Raw genomic sequence first — 27,018 nt, 5'->3', positions numbered from 1 at the left:
CCGGGGGTCGCGGCTGCGCCGCTCCCCCCGACGCCCCCCGCCCCGCCTTCGGCGGGCCGGGGGCCCCCGGGGGTCGCGGCTGCGCCGCTCCCCCCGACGCCCCCCGCCCCGCCTTCGGCGGGCCGGGGGCCCCCGGGGGTCGCGGCTGCGCCGCTCCCCCCGACGCCCCCCGCCCCGCCTTCGGCGGGCCGGGGGCCCCCGGGGGTCGCGGCTGCGCCGCTCCCCCCGACGCCCCCCGCCCCGCCTTCGGCGGGCCGGGGGCCCCCGGGGGTCGCGGCTGCGCCGCTCCCCCCGACGCCCCCCGCCCCGCCTTCGGCGGGCCGGGGGCCCCCGGGGGTCGCGGCTGCGCCGCTCCCCCCGACGCCCCCCGCCCCGCCTTCGGCGGGCCGGGGGCCCCCGGGGGTCGCGGCTGCGCCGCTCCCCCCGACGCCCCCCGCCCCGCCTTCGGCGGGCCGGGGGCCCCCGGGGGTCGCGGCTGCGCCGCTCCCCCCGACGCCCCCCGCCCCGCCTTCGGCGGGCCGGGGGCCCCCGGGGGTCGCGGCTGCGCCGCTCCCCCCGACGCCCCCCGCCCCGCCTTCGGCGGGCCGGGGGCCCCCGGGGGTCGCGGCTGCGCCGCTCCCCCCGACGCCCCCCGCCCCGCCTTCGGCGGGCCGGGGGCCCCCGGGGGTCGCGGCTGCGCCGCTCCCCCCGACGCCCCCCGCCCCGCCTTCGGCGGGCCGGGGGCCCCCGGGGGTCGCGGCTGCGCCGCTCCCCCCGACGCCCCCCGCCCCGCCTTCGGCGGGCCGGGGGCCCCCGGGGGTCGCGGCTGCGCCGCTCCCCCCGACGCCCCCCGCCCCGCCTTCGGCGGGCCGGGGGCCCCCGGGGGTCGCGGCTGCGCCGCTCCCCCCGACGCCCCCCGCCCCGCCTTCGGCGGGCCGGGGGCCCCCGGGGGTCGCGGCTGCGCCGCTCCCCCCGACGCCCCCCGCCCCGCCTTCGGCGGGCCGGGGGCCCCCGGGGGTCGCGGCTGCGCCGCTCCCCCCGACGCCCCCCGCCCCGCCTTCGGCGGGCCGGGGGCCCCCGGGGGTCGCGGCTGCGCCGCTCCCCCCGACGCCCCCCGCCCCGCCTTCGGCGGGCCGGGGGCCCCCGGGGGTCGCGGCTGCGCCGCTCCCCCCGACGCCCCCCCGCCCCGCCTTCGGCGGGCCGGGGGCCCCCGGGGGTCGCGGCTGCGCCGCTCCCCCCGACGCCCCCCGCCCCGCCTTCGGCGGGCCGGGGGCCCCCGGGGGTCGCGGCTGCGCCGCTCCCCCCGACGCCCCCCGCCCCGCCTTCGGCGGGCCGGGGGCCCCCGGGGGTCGCGGCTGCGCCGCTCCCCCCGACGCCCCCCGCCCCGCCTTCGGCGGGCCGGGGGCCCCCGGGGGTCGCGGCTGCGCCGCTCCCCCCGACGCCCCCCGCCCCGCCTTCGGCGGGCCGGGGGCCCCCGGGGGTCGCGGCTGCGCCGCTCCCCCCGACGCCCCCCGCCCCGCCTTCGGCGGGCCGGGGGCCCCCGGGGGTCGCGGCTGCGCCGCTCCCCCCGACGCCCCCCGCCCCGCCTTCGGCGGGCCGGGGGCCCCCGGGGGTCGCGGCTGCGCCGCTCCCCCCGACGCCCCCCGCCCCGCCTTCGGCGGGCCGGGGGCCCCCGGGGGTCGCGGCTGCGCCGCTCCCCCCGACGCCCCCCGCCCCGCCTTCGGCGGGCCGGGGGCCCCCGGGGGTCGCGGCTGCGCCGCTCCCCCCGACGCCCCCCGCCCCGCCTTCGGCGGGCCGGGGGCCCCCGGGGGTCGCGGCTGCGCCGCTCCCCCCGACGCCCCCCGCCCCGCCTTCGGCGGGCCGGGGGCCCCCGGGGGTCGCGGCTGCGCCGCTCCCCCCGACGCCCCCCGCCCCGCCTTCGGCGGGCCGGGGGCCCCCGGGGGTCGCGGCTGCGCCGCTCCCCCCGACGCCCCCCGCCCCGCCTTCGGCGGGCCGGGGGCCCCCGGGGGTCGCGGCTGCGCCGCTCCCCCCGACGCCCCCCGCCCCGCCTTCGGCGGGCCGGGGGCCCCCGGGGGTCGCGGCTGCGCCGCTCCCCCCGACGCCCCCCGCCCCGCCTTCGGCGGGCCGGGGGCCCCCGGGGGTCGCGGCTGCGCCGCTCCCCCCGACGCCCCCCGCCCCGCCTTCGGCGGGCCGGGGGCCCCCGGGGGTCGCGGCTGCGCCGCTCCCCCCGACGCCCCCCGCCCCCCGGGGGTCGCGGCTGCGCCGCTCCCCCCGACGCCCCCCGCCCCGCCTTCGGCGGGCCGGGGGCCCCCGGGGGTCGCGGCTGCGCCGCTCCCCCCGACGCCCCCCGCCCCGCCTTCGGCGGGCCGGGGGCCCCCGGGGGTCGCGGCTGCGCCGCTCCCCCCGACGCCCCCCGCCCCGCCTTCGGCGGGCCGGGGGCCCCCGGGGGTCGCGGCTGCGCCGCTCCCCCCGACGCCCCCCGCCCCGCCTTCGGCGGGCCGGGGGCCCCCGGGGGTCGCGGCTGCGCCGCTCCCCCGACGCCCCCCGCCCCGCCTTCGGCGGGCCGGGGGCCCCCGGGGGTCGCGGCTGCGCCGCTCCCCCCGACGCCCCCCGCCCCGCCTTCGGCGGGCCGGGGGCCCCCGGGGGTCGCGGCTGCGCCGCTCCCCCCGACGCCCCCCGCCCCGCCTTCGGCGGGCCGGGGGCCCCCGGGGGTCGCGGCTGCGCCGCTCCCCCCGACGCCCCCCGCCCCGCCTTCGGCGGGCCGGGGGCCCCCGGGGGTCGCGGCTGCGCCGCTCCCCCCGACGCCCCCCGCCCCGCCTTCGGCGGGCCGGGGGCCCCCGGGGGTCGCGGCTGCGCCGCTCCCCCCGACGCCCCCCGCCCCGCCTTCGGCGGGCCGGGGGCCCCCGGGGGTCGCGGCTGCGCCGCTCCCCCCGACGCCCCCCGCCCCGCCTTCGGCGGGCCGGGGGCCCCCGGGGGTCGCGGCTGCGCCGCTCCCCCCGACGCCCCCCGCCCCGCCTTCGGCGGGCCGGGGGCCCCCGGGGGTCGCGGCTGCGCCGCTCCCCCCGACGCCCCCCGCCCCGCCTTCGGCGGGCCGGGGGCCCCCGGGGGTCGCGGCTGCGCCGCTCCCCCCGACGCCCCCCGCCCCGCCTTCGGCGGGCCGGGGGCCCCCGGGGGTCGCGGCTGCGCCGCTCCCCCCGACGCCCCCCGCCCCGCCTTCGGCGGGCCGGGGGCCCCCGGGGGTCGCGGCTGCGCCGCTCCCCCCGACGCCCCCCGCCCCGCCTTCGGCGGGCCGGGGGCCCCCGGGGGTCGCGGCTGCGCCGCTCCCCCCGACGCCCCCCGCCCCGCCTTCGGCGGGCCGGGGGCCCCCGGGGGTCGCGGCTGCGCCGCTCCCCCCGACGCCCCCCGCCCCGCCTTCGGCGGGCCGGGGGCCCCCGGGGGTCGCGGCTGCGCCGCTCCCCCCGAGGCCCCCCGCCCCGCCTGTCATTCCAGTCTCAGCGCCCTTCTGGCACACCCAGGGGCCTTTATTCCAGTCAGGGGCCTGTCATTCCCGTCCCTGAGCCCTTCTGGCACACCCAGGGCCTGTCATTCCAGTCAGGGGCCTGTCATTCCAGTCTCAGCGCCCTTCTGGCACACCCAGGGACCATCATTCCAGTCAGGGGCCTGTCATTCCAGTCCCAGAGCCCTTCTGGCACCCCCAGAGGCCGTCATTCCAGCATGGGGCCTGTCATTCCCGTCCCCTAGCCCTTCTGTCACACCCAGGGCCCGTCATTCCAGTCAGGGGCCAGTTATTCCAGTCCCCGAGCCCTTCTGTCACACCCAGGGCCCGTCTTTCCAGTCACGGGCCTGTCATTCCAGTCCCAGATCCCTTCCGGCACCCCCAGAGGCCGTCATTCCAGCATGGGGCCTGTCATTCCAGTCCCCGAGCCCTTCTGTCACACCCAGGGCCCGTCATTCCAGTCAGGGGCCTGTCATTCCAGTCCCAGAGCCCTTCTGTCACACCCAGGGTCCGTCATTCCAGCATAGAGCCTGTCATTCCAGTCCCAGAGCCCATCTGTCACACCCAGGGGTCGTCATTCCTGTCAGGGGCCTGTCATTCCAGTCCCAGAGCCCTTCTGGCCCACCCAGGGGCCGTCATTCCAGTCAGGGGTCTGTCATTTCAGTCCCCGAGCCCTTCTGGCACACCCAGGGCCCGTCATTCCTTTCAGGGGCCTGTCATTCCAGTCCCTGAGCCCTTCTGGCACACCCAGGGGCCGTCATTCCAGTCAGGGTCCTGTCATTCCAGTCCCAGATCCCTTCCGGCACCCCCAGAGGCCGTCATTCCAGCATAGATCCTGTCATTCCAGTCCCAGAGCCCATCTGTCACACCCAGGGGTCGTCATTCCAGTCAGGGGCCTGTCATTCCAGTCCCAGAGCCCTTCTGGCCCACCCAGGGGCCCTCATTCCAGTCAGGGGCCTGTCATTTCAGTCCCCGAGCCCTTCTGGCACACCCAGGGCCCGTCATTCCTTTCAGGGGCCTGTCATTCCAGTCCCTGAGCCCTTCTGGCACACCCAGGGGCCGTCATTCCAGCATGAGGCCTGTCAATCCAGTCCCAGAACAGGTTATCTGAGCTCAGACACTTTCCTTCAAAATCCATTCCACGTTTTCTTTGCACCTCTTTTTTTGCTCTAATGTGTTTCAATGGAGCCCATGCAAGTCAATGGGCATTCCAGTTTCCCATTATTTCCTATGGGCATTCAAGCCTCTCCCATTATTTCCAATGGGCAATCCTGTCATCCATTTTAGTACATCCCTATCTTTCATTGTGCAGGTACACATTGGGTTGTTGACTCCCTCAGCCTCTAAATATCCTTCTTCCCCTCCCCCATCCACAGATATTGCTCATTCACTTTACTGTCTGGTCCTGCTTATATCTTCTAGGTCAATCGGTCAGTTGGTCAGAGTCAAATCTTGAAAAATAATGAGGCTTTCAGTTGTTCTCAGTTGTGCCGCATGTGTAGTGCTAGACACTGCCGGCGCCAGGGTTTCTGGCGCCTGCGGCGACCCTGCGCGCACGCACACCACGGACTGCATGATGACATCATCACGCGATGATGTCATCACGCAGCGCAAGACGGGGGCATTGGCCAGCGGATGCCTGGGGTGGCGGGCGGAGGGTGCTCCGCGCTCCCCACGCCGCCCTGGCAGCGGCTCGTGGCTGCTGCGCCCAGCTGGGGGTGTGTGGCAGTGGTGGGCGTGCCGGCCCTGGTGCTAGAACATCATACTAGGTTTGGGGGGGCTCAGGTTTTTGCTGTGGAAACTTACTGGGCTGGCATTCTCTCAGCCTAACCTGTCTCACTGGGAGGAAGGGAGAACCACGTTCGAAGCTGCTTTGAGTCTCCATTGAAGAGAAAAGTGTGGTATAAATAACTAAAAATAATGCACACCTCTGGCTTTATTTATTTATATCCTGCCTTTGCTCACCAGTGGGGACCCAGAGCAGCTTACATCATTCTCCTTTCCTCCACTTGTACTTACAGAGGCCAAGGGAGCTCTCTGGTACAAAGTCACCCTAACACTCCTGCCATCTTTGGTCTTTCCTAAGTCATTCGAATAGATTCCGTAATATGATGCAGTGCTGTCCTAAGTTGACTTGTATCCTTCTAAGTTCATTGAAGTCGATGGACTTAGAAGGATGTAACTGTTTAGAGAAACGGTGTTTAGAGAGTCTCCAGACTTTAATTTGGGAAAAGGCGAGCTGAGCGTGACTGGCAGGGAAGCAGCTCAGGAGTAATGTCTAACAGATCCTACAGGCCATTAAAGAAGAGCCTCAGTTTTCTTTCATGTGCACAAAAGCTCTGCATCAGTTCCAATTATGCTGTCTGTTGTCTAGAAATGTTACACCGATCCTTTTAAATCCTTTTTCTTTTTAGATTGAGAGCTCCACCTACCTGTGAAGTAATTAAGGGGTTGATCTTTTTAAGCTACTTTTGACAGCCTGCTTTTCGAGACTGAGAAGTGTTTTATGCAGGGGTCATTTCGTAGAAAAAGAGCTGGAGGAGCTCATTAGCATAACTCATTAGCATATGCCACGCCTCTCACCATCACCAGAAGTGTGTCATTAGTATAACTGATTTGCATATACCACACCCCCTGACATCACCTATCCTGGCTGTTTTGGACCCAATCCTGGCCATCCAGGGCCAAAATTGGACCCAAAATGGCAAAAAGGGGCTGAAAATGGCTGAAAAGTGGCCCCAAATGGTCATAATCGGGCTCCTGATGAGCGGGAGATCGATCCACCACCCATCAGAGGCCCGATCCAGGCCGTTTCAGCCCCAATCCAAGCCAAAACGGGCCTAAAATGGCCAAGAGTCAGGTGGGCAGGGCCACCTGACATGTGACCTCTTTGGGGAACTGCTGGAACTGCGTTCCTGTGCGTTCCCCCTCGAAATGAGTCCTGGTTTTATGAGATTTGTTTAAGGCCATTTTGATGCTCTTGGTGGGTTTCAAATGCTGTTTTTAAAAATTATTTTATACATTGTTACAGCTGTTAGAGTGTTTTACTTTTACATTTGTAAACTGCCTTGAGCAGGCTCTGATGAGAAAGGGCATAGAAAACATCTAAATAAAATAAACTATTAAATCAGTAATACAGTGACGCAAATGGAATAATAACATTTCCGTATAATATTCAGTTGTATGATGATAAGCGTTTAATTGGCTGCTTGACTGTGACCAAGTTAGCAAACCGTTAGAGTTGCCCATTAATTCTGTCTAAGGTGGAACTCTAGCACGGGTGGTTGCCAGAGCACCAATCATGGCTCATATAACACCTATCCTCTGTCAGCTGCACTGGTTACCGGTTGAGTACTGGGTCCAGTTCAAGGTTTTGGTGTTGACCTATAAAGCCCTATGCGGACTGATCCCAGCATACCTTCGGGACCGCCTCTCCCCATATGTTCCCCGGAGGTCGCTTCAATCAGCTACTAAGAACTTGCTGATGGCCCCTGGCCCCAGGGAGGTCTGCCTGGCCTCTACCAGAGCCAGGGCCTTTTCGGTCCTGGCTCCGACCCGGTGGAACTCTCTGTCTGAGGAAACTAAGGCCCGGCAGGATTTGTTATCTTTCCACCAGGCCTGCAAGACTGAGATGTCTTGCAGGCATTTGGTGGGGGCTAGGCTGTCCTCTCGCCGGCCATACCACTGAAGACCTTCCACCACCCATGCAGGAAAATGCTGTATTTTAATATTTTATACCCACCAATTTTAATTGTTTTGATATAATGTTTTAATGTTTTTATAATGTTTTTACTGTGTTAAACTGTTGTTAAACCGCCCTGAGCCCGTCTGACGGGGAGGGCGGTCTAGAAATGTGATAAAATAAATAAATAAATAGCTAGACTTCGAAGAACTGCCTGGACGGAGCCCGCTGTGAATTTGGGGGAGGCGGAATGGAAGGAGGAGGATTTGCTGATCTGAAGTGTGTTCCTTCTGGCTATGCAGGGTTGTAGCCAGAGCGGAGCTAGTCGGTGGACCTCTCTGCCTAGAGGTCGGCTTTCTCCCATCACAGAATTTTTTGAAAGCCTTTTAAAATTTTTGATTTTTATATTTTAAATGTTAAGGTGTCCCCTTAGAATAGGAAAATTCCTTGGCAAAACAGCAAGTGGTGGCTAGTTTCCAAAGTGTTAGTGATCAAAATTTCACCTGATCCTGTCTAGCCAAATGGTCTTTAGGACTGGTGTAACTCGTTAGATGGGGAGAAGCCCAAGAAGCAAGGCCGGTATCCTACAATCTGGTGCTTGTGTCTCTGTGATGCAGAAGAGAACAGGAAGAGCCAGGTTATCCGGCACGGCAATAACAAGTTAACTGGTGGGAACAGCAAGGCTGCAAAGCCTGGCGTTGCTGGGGTCTGCGAACATCAGCTAGCAGGAAGCTGACTAGGCAAGGTTGAGTGAATTGTTGCAGTGCTGATAGGAAGGGAGGCAGAAATATCTGCAGGTCATGTTTTATCATGAATGTTTTATCAGTTCTTTGGGGGCAGGCTGTGGAGCACAATGCTGGGCTGATTCCAGACGGCAAAACTCGCGCGAGAAAATGCGATATTTCGCGTTTTCCGCGCGACGACGCGCGACGTTTCGGGATGGGGAGGGCTGTCTGGAATCGGCCCTGGTCACCTGATGTGTGGACAATGGGTGAGCTTTTGTGGAGCTGCCTATATGCTGCCCTCACTGTTGTAACCTACCTTTGAAGAGCCCAGCCTCCTGCAGGCTTTTCCTCTTGTGAATATGGATTTACTTTCGCTCTTAAAACGTCAAGAAAGAAGTGTGCAAAAGATTGCCTTGCAGTGCCAGCTTAATGATTTCATGTCTGATGGAATCCTTTCACCTCAAGAGGGGGAAGACTATGAATAAATTATGTGTATAATTTAATATTTCTTTATTTAGTGCATTGGACACATGAAGTTATCTTGCATTAAGGCAGAGCATTGGTCTGTCAAGGTCAACGTTGTCTACTTTGATTGGCAGCTGTTCCCCAGAGTCTCTGGTGGAGGACTTTCACATTGCCTGCTACCTAATTCTTTTTTAACTTGCAGTGCTGAAGATTAAAACTTGCACCATCTGCATGCAAAACAGATGCTCTGCCACTGAGCCATATACCCTCCCTCATTGTTCCTCCAGGACGTTGTACTTATTTCTCCCTCCACCACTTTATTCTCATGACTAGACTTGCCAGACCTCCTGCTATGATGGGAAGCCTCCCACAAGGAGGCCCAATTGCCAGCCACCTCTCCAAGTAATGGTGGGAGAAAAATAAAACAAAAAACAGCAACAACACTACATTGTTACATCACTTCCATGTACAACCTGGAAGTACCAAAGGGTAACTCTAGGAAATGCCATAAATTCTATGATAAAACCATAGATTTTTCTGCAATTCCTAGACCTACCCCTTCACACTTCCGGGTTGTATCTGGAATTGACATAGTGACATTGCTGACATCACACATACCCACCCACACCATGTTTCCAACCCATCCCTCCTACTGATTGCCAGGCTCAACCTGGCAATCCTACCTGCAACAAGACTGTGAAGTAGGTTGTGTTGAGAAAGCATGGCTGGCTGGAGGCACCCAATAAATTTCATAGGAAAAGGGGATATAAATTTGGGTCTTCCAGGTCATCATCCAACACTCTAACAACCCTAAGTCTCTTAATTAATAATGTTCTTCCTTGATATAAACAATTTAATTTGGTTGGTAAAGTCAAAGTTATTTATCTACTGTCTACTTCCCAGGAAGTAAATTTTAACTGTAGTAGGATATCTTGTGAATGTTAAAAACATTTCTTGTCAATATAGTTCTGAGTAAAAATATGAGGTAGTATTTTAAACTCACCCAACTAAATCACTTATATTAACGTTAACTATCTTTGTCTACTTGCAAGATCTGTAGGAAGAAAAATTGGCCACATATTTGAGTACAGCTGGGCAAATCCGGCTATGCAGAATTATTTCTAACTTAGATTGCCTGTCTGTCCTCCTGGCCCATCTCTTTGGCCTAAGTATGTTGCATAACCTGTAAAATCTTATTTGCTGACTGTTCAGATCGCCAGAATGTGAATAAAATCCTCATAAAAAGAACAGGAGACTCCACAATGTTATTTGGATTTAGTCCAAAATATATGATTAAGTAGGGAAAGGTAAACAGAGTATGAAATAGCCCATAAAGCACACTATTGTAATTAAAAAATTAAAAAAGTTTAAAGAACTCAGAATGTACTTAAAAGATCAAAGCAAGAAACTGTCTGAAAAGGATACTGGATACAGAAAAACACAAGCTTCTTTCTCTATCTGGTGTAAGTTATTAGGCTAGGTAGGTTCCAAAAACCCTGACCTAGCCCAGGTAAGCCTGATCTTGTCAGATCTCAACGGCTAAACAGGGTCACCCTTGACCCTGGCATTTGACCTACTGGCATTTGACCTGAAAGCTGCCTGGAAGTAGAAGCAATATCCATTTAAGTCTCTCTACAGGATAAAAAAGTAGGTCATCTCTGGAGAGCCAGTTTGGTGAAGTGGTTAAGAGCAGTGGGACTCTAATCTGGAGAACCAGGTTTGATTCCCCACTCCTCCACTTGTAGCCAGCTGGGTGACCTTGGGTCAGTCACAGCTCTCCGGAGCTCTCTCAGCCCCACCCACCTCACAGGGTGATTATTGTGGAGATAATAATAACATACTTTGTATACCGCTCTGAGTGGTCATTAAGTTGTCTTGAAGGGCGGTATATAAATCAAAAGTTGTTGTCATTGGTTAATAATTGGATGGGAGACCTCCAATGAAGGCAAGAGTTGCAGAGGAAGGCAATGGCAAACTACCTCTGTTAATCTCTTGCCTTGACAACCCCAACAGGGGTTGCCATAAGTCATCTATGACTTGAGGTCACTTTCCTCCACCACCAGATTACAAAAAGGCAGTTTCAAGGAAGTTTTATTCTTAGGATGGTGTCACCCACATGTCAGCTTAGCTCCAGACAAAAGCACAGGGACAAGTGGAAAGTTTACCACACTCATCAGCACATTGCTGGCATTTGACCTGAAAGCTACTTAGAAGTAGAACCAATACACATTTAAGCAGGGCTTTTTTCTGGGGAAAGAGGTGGTGGAACTCCGTGGGTTGCCCTCTGAGAAAATGGTCACATGGCTGGTGGCCCCATCCTCTGATCTCCAGACAGAGGGAAGTTGAGATTGCCCTCTGCGCCACAGCACAGAGGGCAATCTAAACTGTGGCGCAGTTTAAACCGTGGCACAGAGGGCAATCTCAACTCTGGGACGGGGCCACCAGCCATGTGACCATTTTCAAGAGGTTCCGGAACTCTGTTCCACCGCATTCCAGCTGAAAAAAAGCCCTGCATTTAAGTCTCTGCAGGATGAAAAAGTGGCCGCAAAGATCCAGGTGGATAACCATGTCTAAGGGAACAAACTATGTACCATCAAAGAATCTCTTCAAAATATATTGTGTGAAATATTCTTAAAGTGGCGCAGAGCGTGTAAGACAATAAACATTTCTATACAATTTCATACTAAATTCACAGCAATTCACAAAGTGACTATGGGACACAAAGTCCAACCAGTTCCAGGAGTTATAATAGCTCCCGCGAAGTGCTTGAAAGTTTGAAAGGGGAATGTCAATCAGTCAACGCTGAGATGTGCAAAGTTATTGCTTTTTGATTGTAGACATTAAACTGTCATACTCATACTGGTTATTGTTAACGCTTGTTTCCAGACTGCATCAGGGGTCATCAGACCTCCTCCCCATACATTTTCAAAGCAACACTGCCGCTTAAGCAATCTCTGGTGGCATAGGACGCACCCCTCTATACGGCCAAGTATAGAGGGGTGCGTCCTATGCTGGTGTGTCCTATACAGTTATGAGATATCTCCAGCCACCATCTAGTGGTTCAAAGAGGTGAAAAACACACAAGTAGAAAATAAGGCTCAATTACCAGAAATTTACAAAAACAGTATAATAGAGTAAAAAACTCTCTAGATGAATCAAACAATCATGAACATCATAATCAAGGTGCACCCAGGAATTAACCCAGTGCCTTTACATAAATCCACAAGTAGGACATTGTAACTTCCGAACAAGGAAGGCATTCAACAGGTATCAAGGTCCAAATAATGAATAATGCAACAGGTAAATATCAAAGTCAATAATGGTTTCTATATGGAATCTTCTTCTTTTTCAGGTGAAAGGTTGACAGTGGCTCGTGGGTGGAAGAATCCAAGCTGCCCAATTTTCTTTGTGTACCATCTAGTGGTTGGCAAACCTAGTGTACATGCCCTCTTCTAATCCACATTTCAGTGGTCATGAAAACAGGATATTGATAATACACATGCAAGGACCCCTCAATCAGACGGATTGCTGACAAAAGAGAAGAAGAAAGAACTGAATATTGACCTATAATTGAGGTAATGGGTCTTGGAATGTTAATCAGAAAGGAAAGATGTTAATCAGAAAAGAAGTGATCGCTGATTGTCTATCCAGTACAGGACGTATTTCCTCTTTTAATAGATTAATGTACCCTTGGTAGCAAAATCTGATTGGCTACCTATGCATGTTATCCGCCTAGTGTGTGATTCCTGATTGGCTGGGATCATTCAAGGAGGAATGAAGCAAGAAGGGAAACGGCCAACAATGCAACAGCAAAAAAGGGGAAAACAGTGAGGAAAAAAGGGGTTATGAATAGTTGTGAACAGCCATAAAAGTGATGGGCTGGGGGAGCCGGATGTTCAGCTTCTCTAATCATTACTTTCAAGATAGAAATTGAACCTGAAGGGTATAAAGGTAAGTGCTAGTGGAAATTGGTATAGGGAATATTAAGACTCTGTTCAGGATGAGCTATAACCTATGAAAGTTTATGCCATATTAAACCTGATAGCTTTTATAACGCTGCAGGATTCTTTTATTATTTCTGGTGCAACAGACTGACCTGGCTATTCTTGTGCTGTTCTCCCAGTAGATACTCAACACGTCACATACTTTATGTCTGACCACAGTTTTATTCCATTTGCCTTGGAGACATATAAGAGTTTCCTGCTTTGTTCACTTATCAAGTAAATTGATTGCATATCCACCTACTTATGTAATGTTACACACCATCACAAATTTAGTAACCAAATCCTTTTGGAACAAGGCATTTTTATAGGGCAAAAAATGCATTTCAATAAATCTGATTTGAGTTAGTTTATTTTGTATGTTTAAGAGATATTTAATTCTTTATAATCCCTTGATTTTGTATGTGCTACATATATCTGAAAATGTATGGAATATTCATGGACGTAGGCAGAAGAGACGTTTTGATAGAACATCTAGAATGGTGATTATGGAAAACAAGGGCCATGTGCAAATTTCAGTCTACAGCTTCTCTGTTTATTAAATTCGTGCATCTGTTTTTTTTAAGGAAAGATTTTAGTCCTTAAGCCATATCATGTAATGAACTTCTTCAGGAGAGTAAATACTACGCTGATCTGCAAAAATAATTAGTTCCAGAGAAGATCTCATTCTGGGGAGGGTTATACAAAAAACATGACGACATGTTCTGAATTGGAAAAGATTTCTGTTTATTCAAACATGATATTTTTGCCTTTTGTTGTGGTGAGGACCTGCCTTTTATTGCATTATTGAAACATCATCAAAGTCTGGGAAACCTAATGGCAATCCAATGAAAACCCAAAGCTTCAGTTTAAAAAAAAAACCCATAAATTCAAAGCAGCTCTGTGGACTTGGCAGCTCGCGTAATAACAATACAATATGTGCTGAAAGCGCCTGTTACAAAGCAAAATGGAAAAGGCATCAAGGCTTCTGTTGGTGGCGAGAGATTGAGCCTTGATCCAATAATTTATTTCATTTCTAAAGCGAGACCAATTTAATATCCATAGTCTCACACTAACCGATTGCAGTATTATTACCAGGCCTTTTTTTCTGGGAAAAGAGGTGGTGGAACTCAGTAGGTTGCCCTCAGAGAAAATGGCCACCAGCCATGTGACCATTTTCAAGAGATTCTGGAACTCCGTTCCCCCGCGTTCCTGCTGAAAAAAAGCCCTGATTATTACTAATTTTCTAGCCACCTCTCCACAAGTGACTGCGTTATCTGACACCAAGGATGCTTCCTTTTTGTTACCTAAGGGCTGTTCCACTAGAATACACCACAGGAAAGCACCAAAGAGCAATTTCAGAGGGTATCTTTGGAAGATACCTTTAGGAGGAAATGAGTGTGTACGTGGAATTCGATTCATGTTTTGAATTTTATATTCTTAATGTTGCTCTGAGGAAGTCATTGCTTCTGTTTTCTTTCTGGGTATTATAAAAAGGGAAGAGATTTTAATAAAATGTTAAGGCTTCAATTCTTACTTGGGAGTAAGTCATACTGAATCCAGAGGACCTTATTACATTAGGATCATACTGTAATTTATTTTACTCAAAAGTAGTGTTTTTTAACAGTTGGGAGAGCATTATATATTGTTTAGATTTATCTCATTCCTTTTACTGGTACCATTTTGATTTGACTGACTAGATGTTGCTAAATGTCCCCAGATGTCCAGGAAAGAAGGGAGATGTTTCTTTTCAGAGTTTTGAACTTGAACATGTAAAACAATCGGAAAGTAAAATGGATGCAATGTTATATTTTTAATATCTTGATTGCTAATATATATGATTGTGCTAGCATTATTTTAGGTAGAATATATGGTTTACCTGAGGTATTTAAAGGGAAACTTGTACCACAGAGATATAGAGATATTTTTAGTAGAGATTTAATAAGCATAGAGAAAAGAGTATTAACTGTGTGTTTAACAGGGTATATGAGATATTAAGTAATTAAGTAATAAAATAGACTAAGGGTTGGAAAACTGTTGGAAGTCAACTAAAAAGGGGGGAGGAAAGGGAGGGGGTTAGAAATAGACTTACAAGGGGGTAATGAATGTACTGAATGATATTATAATCTAATCCAATAAAAATTTTAAAAAAAAGAAGGTGGGAAGGGTTAAGAACCAATAAATTGCATGGGCTGGAGAGCTGGACTGAGATCCAGGCTACAGGTGACGCTTTGCCCAGGTTGGACACTTGTCGGCTTCCCTCGGGTTTTGGTGGGAGATGTGGGCGTCCTGGTCTTGCAGCTGTAATAGAGAGCCAAGCTGTAGGACCAGGACGCCTACATTTCCCGTCGGGACTTGAGGGAGGCTGGCAGGAGTCCAGCCTGGGTGGGGCGTCACTTGTAGCTTGGCTCTAAGACCAGGGTGACCAGCATTCAAGTCACTGGCTAATCTCTGGCCAATCACTGTCAGCCTAACCATCTTCACAAAGTTGTTGTGAGGATAAAATAAAAAGAGAACTATGTACCTGTGCTTTATTGAGGGGTAAAACTAAATAAATAAATGGTTCAACTCTTGTTAAAAAAAAAAAAAACATGTAAAACTGTTTTATAATGAGCCCAACCACTGACATAGCTGACTCACTATTTTATCCTCTACTGGTAGCCCTTCTCCAAAGTCTCAGTCACAGATTTTTATTGGTCTTAAGATCCTTTTCACTTGATATGCGAGGGAATCTATGATCTTCTGCATGAAAATTGTGTGCTTTACCATTGAACTATGGCCCCTCTCTTTGGTGTAATATTATTCAGTCTAGTTATGATAAAATATTTTATTTTTTCTAAGGTAAGGTGTTAGAATTAGTCTTCAACAGCCAGATGTGCTAAATAAGATTTTTTTAGTCTCATAGAGTTTTTTAAAAATCAGAGTGGAGAGAGTTAAACTCTAGTATTACCAGCAAAACCAGGACAGGCCAAAAATAAATGGTGCTACCTTTATTAAGATGATTTCTTCAGGCAGAATCCACTAGCACAGTTAAGAGGAATTCTCTAGAGGTGGGCATGAACCGAAATACGAACCAAAATTCGTCATGAACTGGGCCAGTTCGTGTTTCATGAAGTGGTGGTTCATCAGAGCCCGTTTCTGACAAACCACCACGAACTTTTAGGCTGATTCATTTGGTTCACTTTTTGGTTCCTCACTGCAGACAGCCTGGTGCTGATCAATTAGTTTCCTAGGCAATGGGGGGATGGGCTGCCTGCAGCCCTGGAAGTGATCTCCTGCTGCCTTGGAAGTGATGTTTTCACGAACCAAACGAACTGGTTTGTGAACCGGGGCAAGTTCGTAAAAGTTTGTGGTTCATGAAATGCGATGAACCACAAACCGCATGGTTCGTTTTTTCCCCAGTTTGTGCCCATCTCTAGCATTCTTTTAATTTTAATGTGGTGGCTGGCCAGGGGTGGGGTTAGGGGGACACATATAAGTGCTGTTATTATTATTATTAATATGCTGTAGTGAGACGCCTCAGGTACATCTTGAAATGCATGGAACCTTTTCTTAAAATATTTAGTCCCACATTCTGGCCTTTCTCCTTCTATTTTTTAAATGGGTGACATGAACTTGTATTAAAATGTTGGTAGTGTGTAAACTGTGTGCTCTACAGGTCTCTTATTTGGGAACCTGCTAAATTGCTGTTGTATAATTATTATGAGGTAAGTAGGGATCCCTTTTCCATAGATATTTGACTGAATGGACAAGACAGAAAAGGAAATAAACAAGTTTTTATTTAACAGAAAATATAGTATTTAACCAAGTAAATATCTTGTGCAGATTGCTCCAGTTTATAGGTTGAAACTGGCTCTCAACTTCACCCCCAGAGATTACAAACTTTCTCAATGAGAGTGAATATTTTGTAACTTAGCCTCTGTTAGTGTAAATAAACACTGAGGGGATATTTTGTTCCCCTTTCTCCAGGCATTTTACCTCAGCATATGAAGTTTCTCTGGAACCTGTTACCACAACCAACAGGATCCTCCACAGGTTCAAGGTTGCCCTTTCAACACACAAATCTCTTGTCCCCCAAACCTGCACAAGTAATGTTGTTATTTCTGGCCCTTAATGGGATGTTTGTTTGTCTCAGTAAAACAAGCTTTCTTCCCTAAGCCAACCCAAATCCTACCTAAAAGCCAGAGAAAACCCAGGCTAAATTGACGTTCTTATTCAGAGCCCCAAATTCCCTGTCTAAGGAGAAAAGGTTTTTCCCTCCCTTTTTTACACTGAGGCCTGCTTGCACCCTCCCATCTAGACAGAGACATTCTCAGCAGCTGTGAAATGTCCACCTAAGGTTATTCTCTGTGCTTTCCTTCATATCCTGTCATACCAACTATTCCCCCCGCCCCATGCCACTGGAGGGCTTTTTGCTGACTGAAAAAAAAGGGTAATAGGTGTATTACTATAGTTATGTTCCTAAAGTCATAAAGGAACTACCAGTAGCTTGGATCCAGCTGTGCACATGCAGAAACTTAGACTTGGCGCAGTTCTGCTTGTGCAAGATGTTGTGCAACACCTAGTGTTTCTTTCATATATATTATAGTACTCAGAAACTGGTTGCACAAGTGGAAATGAAGTGAAAATACGAGTCTTTACCTTGCGTTTCTGATTGTGAAAGAGATCTAACGCAAGTGGAAACCTTGTGCTAGATCCACCCTTCTCCCTTTTTTTTTTTTTTAAAAGAAAGGTTGTAGCAAAGTAGGTTTGGCAAGGATCTCAGTGAAACCAGAAAAACATGGAAGGTGGACAGTTGTATGAAAATATCATGTGGATGTTCTGAAAAAGAACACCTCCAGTTTGGGAAGCAAGGCACAGTAAAATGTCCATGCGGAAATGACCTTAGAGAGCAAAATGAACTATCACTGCAACTAACATTTTCTCAGCATAGACTTGATTCAGACTAGACTTTAACAGTTTTATTTATATTTATTTATATTTCAATTTGTATACCGCCCATCCCCAGGGGCTCTGGGCGGTGAACAGTTAACTGATATATGGCCATCTCATGCTGTAATGGCTGGAGTATTCTAATGAGATGTAATAATAAAATTCATTTAATTTACATACCACCCTTCAGGACAACTTAACGCCCACTCAGAGAGGTTTACAAAGTATGCCATTTTTATTATGTCTTGACTTTGTAATTTGGATTTCATAATCAAGTAAGTAATAGATGGACAGACAACCTTGTTTTGATCCTTCAGATTTAGATTAGAACATGTCCTCAAGAGAGTCGCATACTCTGAAGAAGGGAGCTTATACTCTGAAAATCTTGTTGACAGCGGCGTAGCATGGGTTTGGAGTACCTGGGGCAATTCCCGGGCTCCACACATGCGCAAAGTGCACATGTGCTCCCGGGACTGTGCAATCACATCAATGGAAGTGAGTGCAAATAACATGACCCATCAATGACGTACAAGAAAGCTGAAGTCTTTACAATTAGGGTGGCCAGGTCCCCTGGAGCCCAATCCAGCATGGTAATGGTGCATCAATCCCCCCACCCCCCATTTTGGATTCTTCTTGTCCTTGGAGAGGCTGTGCCTCAGTAGTAGAACAGACATCTCCCAAAGGGAGCAGGTGATAGGAAAGACCATTCTTTTCTTGTGACTTGCTACCAAAGTAGACAATACTGAAGTAGAATGGACTAACTTGACAAAAGATAACTTCATGTGTTCAATTCCCATACTATGGCTACATATTTAGTGATAGCAAAGGTAAAATCACCTTCTGCTGAATTCTGTCTCAGTTTAGGTTCATGGTCAGTGTGCCTCAGCATTACTAGGTTGGGAGCTGCTAAAGGAATCAATTATCCTTGGGCCAGCATCTCCAAGCCCTTCATTATGGCGTGACTGATGGGCCAGCTCCATCTATAATATCTGCAAATCTATAATATCTGCAAATATGACATCACTTCCCTCATTGTGGACACAGAGTGGCGGACTGTGTCGAGTTGCCTGAGGAATGGCCCTGGCACAGCAAGAATAGCTGCTTGTCAGTAACTGACTGGCCTTTGGGTTTTTGGCTCTGGATTTTTGCAGCATTACAAGATTTGGGCCAACATGGAGCCAAGAAGTGAAAAAAAAAAGTTTGCAAAATGTTTGACTCTGCTACTGAGATTAAAGCAAGCCCAGGATAGCTGTATGGCTGCCAGACGAATCATAGCATGGCATGGAGCATTGTAAGGAGAGAGACACTGTAGCTCTTTAAGCAACTCCAAACACTGCATCACAGTTTCCAGCTCGGCTGCAAAAGAACCCTGCAGGAGGGAAGATACATAAGGAACAGATGTACAAGAGTGATGAAGATGTGCTGTTCTGTGGGCTTCTTTCTGACACAGACCTTGGCTCTTCAGAGTATACCGCAAGCACATACCTTCAGTGCAACCTAAGTCTACAAAGAACATTTTAGAACAAGTGAGGAATAGAAACCTCCAAGACCAGTATCGATTGGGAATTTTTAATTCCCACCCTGACTGTCATAATCCAGGATACCTTTCAACTGCAGGATGAGAGAAATGGAGAGGTGCACCGAGGATGGTTTCAGCTTTCAATTTCTTTCTGATTGCTCATGCATTTTTAAAAGTCAGGATAATATCTTGGCTCCGATAGGGGCTGCAAAGGGAGACACATTCTCTTCTTGGCCCATTGCCTGCTCACCCTCTTGAAACCAAACACATATATTGGGATGGAAACATAACAGGCCATGATGCCAAGGAACAGGTCATACTCACTGCAGCCTATGGAGTGAAGATTTATTGCTGCTTGTAGAAAACATAGAATAAATAGCACTGGGGAAACTGAATTTCCCATAAATGTGCAATGTTTTGGATAACACCGGAAATATTAGAGGTAGAAAAATGCTTTGTGTTACCCAATGTTTACAGACCACTGCCTATCTGAAAACCTTTGAGAAAGGCATCTTACAACTATGAATATATTGACATGAAGCATGAATTTGCCTTGAGAGGCAAATAATTTTGTTAAGAAATTCACAGTACAGTCTGAGCAGAGGTACTCCAGACTGATGAAACCCTGTATTGGATTGCATTCTCAGTACTATCTAGGGTTGCCAGATCCCCTCACCCTCTGGGTGGGAGGTAGGAGACTTGGCACTTACCTTTGCAAATGTCTTTGGGCCCATTTGGGGCTGAAATCCGCCTGTTGCAGAGCATGGGAGCACTGTTGGGGTGGTGTGACGGGCCCTGGAATGCTTCTGCATTTCACAGCAGGCCCATTTTGACCCCAAACGGCCTGATTCGGCCTGCTGCAGTGTGTGGGAGCTCTGCTGGGAGGGCCCTTGTGAACTCCTGCATTTCACAGCGGGCCAATTTTGGCCTCAAATGGGCCCACTGTGGAGCATGAGTGCACGCTGCCTGGGACGATGCCCTGGGAGACGCGTTCCCCCGCCTTTTCCCCAGTGGGGCACTTCTATCTACCTGTGATGTCTTATGTGAGTTGGGTTGGGAAAACCTTCAAACTGAATTGCCTCAGATGTCTTTCTTTTCTTTCTTTCTTACTCTACTCTTCTGACCTATCTTAAGTAGTGTTCTTCAAACATAACTGAAAATATGAGGAAGAAAGGAAGAATTCAGGCCAGAGAAGATGAGTATGTAAACTAGAAAGAGGCCGATTTCTTATAAGTTGCCCAGATTCTCATGGCCTGAACTCAAAATGCGGCTAAAATGAGTAAATTTGCCGCTCTTGAGTCTGTTAGCAATTTAGGAACTAAAATATCTCGTGTAGATTCTCCAGTGTAATGTCAAGGGTTTGATCCATTTCTGTATCTCCTTGATGTACCAGGGACATTCAAATAAAGCATGGGGTACAGATTTGATAGCACCCAGACCACAGCCACAATATCTATTTGAAAAAGGTATACCCAACATGCGGCCTTCAGAGACTGCAGAAGGTAGTGCATTAACAGTACAATCCTAAGAAGAGTTACTCCAGTCTAAGCCCATTGGCCTTAGACTTGAATAACTTTTCTTAGGATTGTGCACTGTTAATCTTGCCAGCATAATTGCTCATCCATATTTCGGAACTGTTAATGCCAAACAAATACATTGGACTAATAAAACTTGGAGGGATCCCCATACAGAGGGAAGAACAAACCCTCCTGCCTCTACGGATGATGCTGTTTGCGACTATCTTCATAATGAATTCCTCAATGGTTTTATGAGCTGAAGGCCATCCTAGATTACATTAGATATGTAACCAAGACTCATTTTTAAAAGTACTTTCTGCCCCCATTCTGCTCCGCAGTGTCACATGGCAGGAAAATAGGCTTTAGCCTTCCCGCTCTTCCACTCCACACACTTTCAGGGACTAAAAACAGGGCGGGGCGGAGGCTCCTGAGTGCCCCACTTCTAGGAATCACATGTCTGCCGGCAGATGTCTCGTGTACCCTAAGTTAGCATGAATTGGGTTATGGAGATAGTATAAATACTGGTGTATGTGGCCTGTAAGGTGTAATCCGCATTGCAGCTTCACTGGTGTTAACTACAAGGGAGTTGGTGGTACTCTGCCCATTTATGTTCTAGCCTTGATTGGGTGAAAAACAGCACATTACACAGTCTTTCTCCCAATTTAGACTTATTTGTGTCATTATAGGGTGGTGAAATCTATCTGATCCCAGTTTGGGGCGACAAAAGGGAGCGTTTAGCAACAAAACCAGAGAAATAGCCATTTTTGCTGCAGCACACACTGCCCCCAAACCAGAGTTTCCTTCTGAGCAGCTCTGTCTCATAGACCTACAAAGATTGTTCAAATGGATCTCCAAGTGGTAACACACAACCCTGTCAGATACCGGTTCTCGTGCCTCTGAAAGTAAGCTGTAATTGTGGACTGATGATATATATGCTTAATATACGCAAATACTGGAGAGAAAGACTTCTAGACTTGTCTAGACTTGTGCCACTTTCCCCCCGTTTTAGACAATTTCACCTACGGGAAAAGAACCACTTAAACAAAAGAATTTGTAGTTTGTGGTTACCACAGCAGTGGACAGAGAGCCTCCTAGCCTCCCATTGTCTGAGTGTACTGCTAGTTGTGTTTTCCCTTCTAAAAGTACCTCCAAGGTTCACACCGCCTCTAAAATGCATCCTGCAAACAGTGGGAAATACTGTTTAAGTGTTCTCACACCAATTTTGGCATTTCCTTTAGTCTTTTCACCCTATTTAACACTTCATTTCTAAACAGATGCACAGACAGTTGTTTTTCATTAGAATAAAAAAAAAAGGAAGATACATTCCTTTAGGGATCTGTCAAAATTCTCTTTATCTTCTACAGCATATCTAAAGAACTTTTCACTTTTCCTTTCCTACCTCTGTATCATTATTCTGTTACTTATATCTCTGGCCATGTTCCAGAAAGGAAAAGGACTGTAGTTCAGTGATGGATCATATATTTATATGCTGAGGGTTCCAAAGTCGATCCATGACATCTTCCACGAAAGGATCAAAGGTTGCAGATGCTGTCAAAAATCTCAGTCAAAAACATTGGACATGGTTCTTTTTTTTCTTTTTTTTGGTTCGTGCCCATGTCTAATCTAGAGTCCTCAGTAATGTAGCAGACATTTGTCTAAACACTGTATTTTTTTTTAAGATCTTAATTTTTGGTGTTCATTTAAGTCTGTGTTACGAACTTCATTTCACTCATGCACACTTTTACACTGCCTTATGAGTGGCATAGTTCCACCTTACATTGTTTAATTTACCTGCTTCTACCATCCATAAGCCTGGGTAGAATAATCTCATCTAATGCCCGCATATGCAAAAGCCCCCACAAGGCAAGGCAATGAAACTCCACCACCGCAGCTACTGTACAGCTGCAAAGATGTTTGACGGACATTTAAGTTGCTTGGTGGATAGGCAACAAATCACGTTTGGCTCATGAGTGATGACAGCAACTGGATATATGGTCTGTTTGTCAGTTGAATGAGTTTGCTACAAATGCATTCCTAGATACAATGGAGAAGAGAGAAGCACATATGTCACCTTGACTTAAAGGAAGAGCATGATAAAAATATGCCTTGTTACATTAGGTGCCCCTTTAGTGCTAAAATTGAATAGTTTTTGACAGGGCATTTTTTCTGGGAAAAGAGGTGGTGGAACTCAGTGGTGGAACTCAGGACTGCACAATGCCATCACTTTGGGTCAGCTGGAACAAGGGGGGAGTTTTTAAAATTTTAAATCGCCCTCAATGAAAATGTCACATGGCCGGTGGCCCCGCCCCCCAGGCAGAGGGGAGCTTAGATTGCCCTATCTAAACTCCCCTCTGTCTGGAGATCAGGGGGCTGGGCCACCGGCCCTGTGACCATTTTCAAGAGGTGCCGGAATTCCATTCCACCGCGTTCCAGCTGAAAAAAAGCCTGGGTTTTTGGCAAGGATTTCTGGGAAGGAAAATGGCCCACTGGCTGACTACAGGGTAGGCAGAGTAGAACTGCTCAAATGTCTGTTTTGGTCAGGAAGTTTTTGTTAAAAGCTGATTACAGTCGGGTGCATCTGTATGGGGCAAAGTTAGACTAGAAGAATTACATGCAAAATCCTCTGGACTTGATGGGAAAACCAGAGACCGATGTGACATAGATTTGGACTGTAGTGGACCTGGGCTCAAATTATGAAGTTATCCATGGCTGTTGGGAAAGAATGGAAAATAGTTTGTCATCATCTCCTGGCCTGTATCTGCATCTGTGGTTAGCATTGCTGGGTTCAACCCATCTCAGGATTAACCCCTGAAGAATAACTGGAACTTTAATGGAGCCCTAAATTGTCTACAGATTTGTAGAGCATGCCAAACCTTTTAAACTTTGTGGCAATGGCTAACTGGGGAGCCTTGCTAAGCAGTTTCAAAATTCTTTCCAGCTTTGAATTCTTTTAATGCTAAATGTGTCTATACTTCCAACCTTGCAAGCTAGTTCCCATCATAGAAGTCGACCTGCAGACTTCCCTCAGGCTGTCCGCCTCAGCTCGAATTCACCCTGCAAACCTTTTGCACTCACGTCTGACTTCAAGCGTTTCAGCCTTTTGTGTGTAAATCCCTGAACTGAAGCTTGACTTCAGAACATAAAGACCATAAATGAAGTCAAACCCTCCAGGGAATCATCTGACCTTTGCAGAATGGCTCGAGGCTTTGGTTATACAAAACTCCACAGGGCTCTGTACGAATCCGGGACTTTGGGGGATAATTGGAGCCGAGATAAAGCCGCTTTCTAGTCATACTGCGGGAACGGTGAGTTGGCTGTGGCAACGATTTTACAATTTAAAAACTCTGTTTAGGGGCTATATGAGTGAAGTTTGCAAAAAATAAAAATTACAAGTTATAACAGTGCAGTCCTAAGAATTACCCCAGTCTAACAGTGCAGTCCTAAAAAGAGTTACTCCAGTCTAAGCCCATTAATTTCAATGGGATAACTCTGCATTGGGATTGCACTATCGATCTCGAAACTTTCCCAGCTCACCATTTAAAATTCACATGAACAAATAAGCAGTTACATTCCCCTCCACTCCAGGGTGACTGGCAAGAAAGTTTCATATGACTAATCAAAAACTTCAGTTGTGTGGGTTTTGATGTTTGTGGTAAATTGGTCTCTGCCACACATTCTGACAGGTTTTCCTTTCCCATGTTTTTGAAAACAAGGAACCCCATTTTCACTGAGAATACTGAGGCACTTACAGCCAGCCATTTGCTGTGGGGCCGTCCCACTGATTTCAGTGGGAACTGCAACGATATTGGGAATGATTCTATTAACTTCAAACATGTATATAACGATGAAAACATATGGGTATAAAATGGAGCAAAGTAAGCTCTGAGATGTTTAGTAATATTCCTCTTGCACGCTGAGTAGTTCCAGAACATGGAAAAAGATGGTCATCTATGCAAAATCTAGGAATGTCTGTCGAGCTCAAAGTATTCTCAATCCCTTTCCTGAAAAGAAAGCAACCTTTCCTAAAGAATGAACCAAATCAATATTCACTGGCCTGTATCCAACAATGTGTTCCCAAAGATGTAAGGATTTCCTCAAGAAGGGGTGGCAATTTCTGCCAGTTCTACCCTCTCTCTATATTCAAGTGAGCCCCCCCTCATTTTTTCCTGGGGGGGGTCACTGAATCCACAGAAACTGTATAGGGGGCAAAATGGAAGTTTGCAGGGGGTAGAAATCATCACCTTCTCTTAAGAAAACTTTACCTTTAGATTTTGGAACTGCATGGCTGGATACTGGCTGCTGTGTTGTTAATGCACCTGGTGCTGCTATGGGTGCAAGAATTTGAAAAAAGTATTCGGACGAAAATGTTTAAAAGATGCCATGTTTTAATTGTGGGCAAGCATCACTCGCCCTGTGCTGTCATTCCCTGGGGCAGTTTTTGCCCTTCTGCTTGGAGGAGAGGGATGGAATGGACAGGTCTTCAACAACATGCGGGAGCTGTGGAGCATCAATATTAGTGGTGTGCATAATTTAAAAAATCCAAAAATACACACAGAAATTGCTGGTTCGGCTCATTAAAGCAACTTCTGGAACAAGTGGAGCAAATTCAGGGAACAAGGATGTAACAACGCCCCCCTCTCCCCACCCAAAAGCGCCCCCCCCCCCTTGGCTCTTACTGCACAGAGGCCATGCAGGCCAGGCAAGCAGTCGACCAGCAGCATCTTGTTTTCCTTAATGGCAAGTCAGTCAGCACTCAACAGTGATGCAACGAACCAAAGGAGAGGGACTGAGAGTGTCTCTACATGAGACCTTACACAAGAATGTTCAAGTGTAGGGAGGCACAATGCTGGCTGGGAAACATAGTTTAAAAATATAGAGCTGAAGACTCTGTCAATTTCACCTCTCTACAGAGCCAGCAAAGATCGCTCCTCAATGGATTTTGTTAATTTCCTCTTGAGAGAGCCTTTAGGGAGATGAAGAGGAAATTAACCAACCCTCTGAGAAGCATCTTTGTGGCTCTGTAGAGAGGTGAAACTGACAGAATCTTCAGCTCTGTCTTTTTAAACTATGCTTGCCGGCTAGCATTGTGTCTCCCTACACTTGAGCATTCTCGTGTAAGAGGTCTTGTGTAGAGAGATTCTGAGCCCTTAGCATTAAGTCCATTGGTGGGGAGGGGATGTGCGCAGCATGCATGAGTGCACTTTTTCTTCATCACTTCCTGGGCAATGGCATTGGCCCTAAATGGCTTGTAAGGATCAAATCACAAAAGGTTTGCTTTGCACCATGAAGAGGAGCAGCAGATGGCATGGTACTGTCAGAGCCAGCGTCACCATCACCATCTCTTTATGTGCATTTTTACACACAATGCAAGGAAAGGTCAACAACATCTGACCTTTCCTTGAGGAAGGAAGAGTTTCCTTCAACCTCTGAGCCCCTGGCTGCTACAAAAGTTCATATAGGCAGATTAGGGTGAAAATTGAAAAGAAAAGGCAATTATTAAAGGAGAGCTGCACTGAGGAGCCACCAGGCATGTGGAGCTGGTTCACGCCCATTCAGTGGCCTTTGGCGGCGGCTGCCCTTCTCTTAGGTTCCAGGGCCACCACTGTGACTGCAGAAGTCCTCCAAAGACAGTAGACTGAGGAGCACCAGGAGGAATTTCATCTGGAATTTTGGTCTTTTCTGATTAATACTGTTAACCCAGTGTTAAATGACGGGGATGTGGCAGGCATGTGCATTGCACACTCCCATGCACCACCATGCACCACCAATTCTTTCCAGATCAGTAGTCCACACGGAAGCACTGATCTGATCGGATAATTTTCTTTTTGCTTCTCTTCCTGTGATTTCTCCTTTTTCCTTTTCATTCAACTCTGCGGGAGGGATGGGGTCAAGCTAGAAGTGCAGGTTTTTAAAGAGTTGGGTCTGAGTTCCCCGGCCCCAACTCAGGTTCCCTGCAGCCACACAGCAGCTTTGGGGAACAGCTGTTAAAAAATATAAAGGAGAGCCCAAACGGCCTCGGAGTGCCTCCGCAGGGAGTGGAGGGGGTCCTCCCTCCCTCCTCAAGCCGTTTCCCCATGTCAAAATAGCAGGGGAGGGAGGGTTTTTTGCCTGCTTTTGCTGCTCCACATGGAGTATTCCGTACACTTTTTAAAAAACCTGCATGTCTAGCTTGACCTTAAGTTATGGTTTTAGTCAGAAAGGCAGACTGGCAGCCAGCAATCTGCCCACTCTCCCACTTTTACTAGTAAGAAATAGGGGGGGGGAGAGTGCCATCCTCCCTCTACTTCCCTTTCTGGGAAGGAAAAAACAACATCTAGGCCTTCCTATCTGCACGATTTTACATACAGTGCAAGGTCAGGCCAGCAGCCCGTGGGTTTAAACAGGGAGTCCCAGGCTGCTGCAAAGCAGATTAGGGAGAGGAGGATCTGCCCCTCATCCTGGAAATGAATCCGCAAGACACGCAGAAACTTGGCATAACAGCAAAACTCAAAGGTAATAATTTCTCGGCTTTGTCACTATCATAAAGAAACAACATTCTTTCTATTTCATTGCACTGTGCTGGTTGGCAATGGAGTGCTCTCCCGCTCGCATGCTGTGCCGGTGCTCCTTTGCCAGTAAATTTCCTACCATTGTGTTCACTCGCCAACACTCACCTTCTTTGAGGTCCATTGTTGTGTGAGTTTTCACGTGCTTGAGGATCATTGGATCAATGGATTTTTGCAT

At 49.9% G+C, this 27,018-nt stretch overlaps 1 protein-coding gene across 1 annotated transcript in view; it reads right to left on the bottom strand.

The window, feature by feature from the left end:
* LOC129324030 (uncharacterized) overlaps positions 1-27,018 on the bottom strand; it is a 181,011-nt gene extending 153,993 nt beyond the window's left edge. The window contains exon 1 of the mRNA XM_054970994.1: positions 26,949-27,018. Within this exon, the coding sequence (XP_054826969.1) occupies positions 26,949-27,018 (70 nt within the window). The remainder of the gene's footprint in view (positions 1-26,948) is intronic.

This window comes from Eublepharis macularius, chromosome 1 (assembly GCF_028583425.1).
Source record: "Eublepharis macularius isolate TG4126 chromosome 1, MPM_Emac_v1.0, whole genome shotgun sequence".
NCBI lineage: Eukaryota > Metazoa > Chordata > Lepidosauria > Squamata > Eublepharidae > Eublepharis > Eublepharis macularius.
This window is presented reverse-complemented; position numbering and strand designations above follow the sequence as displayed.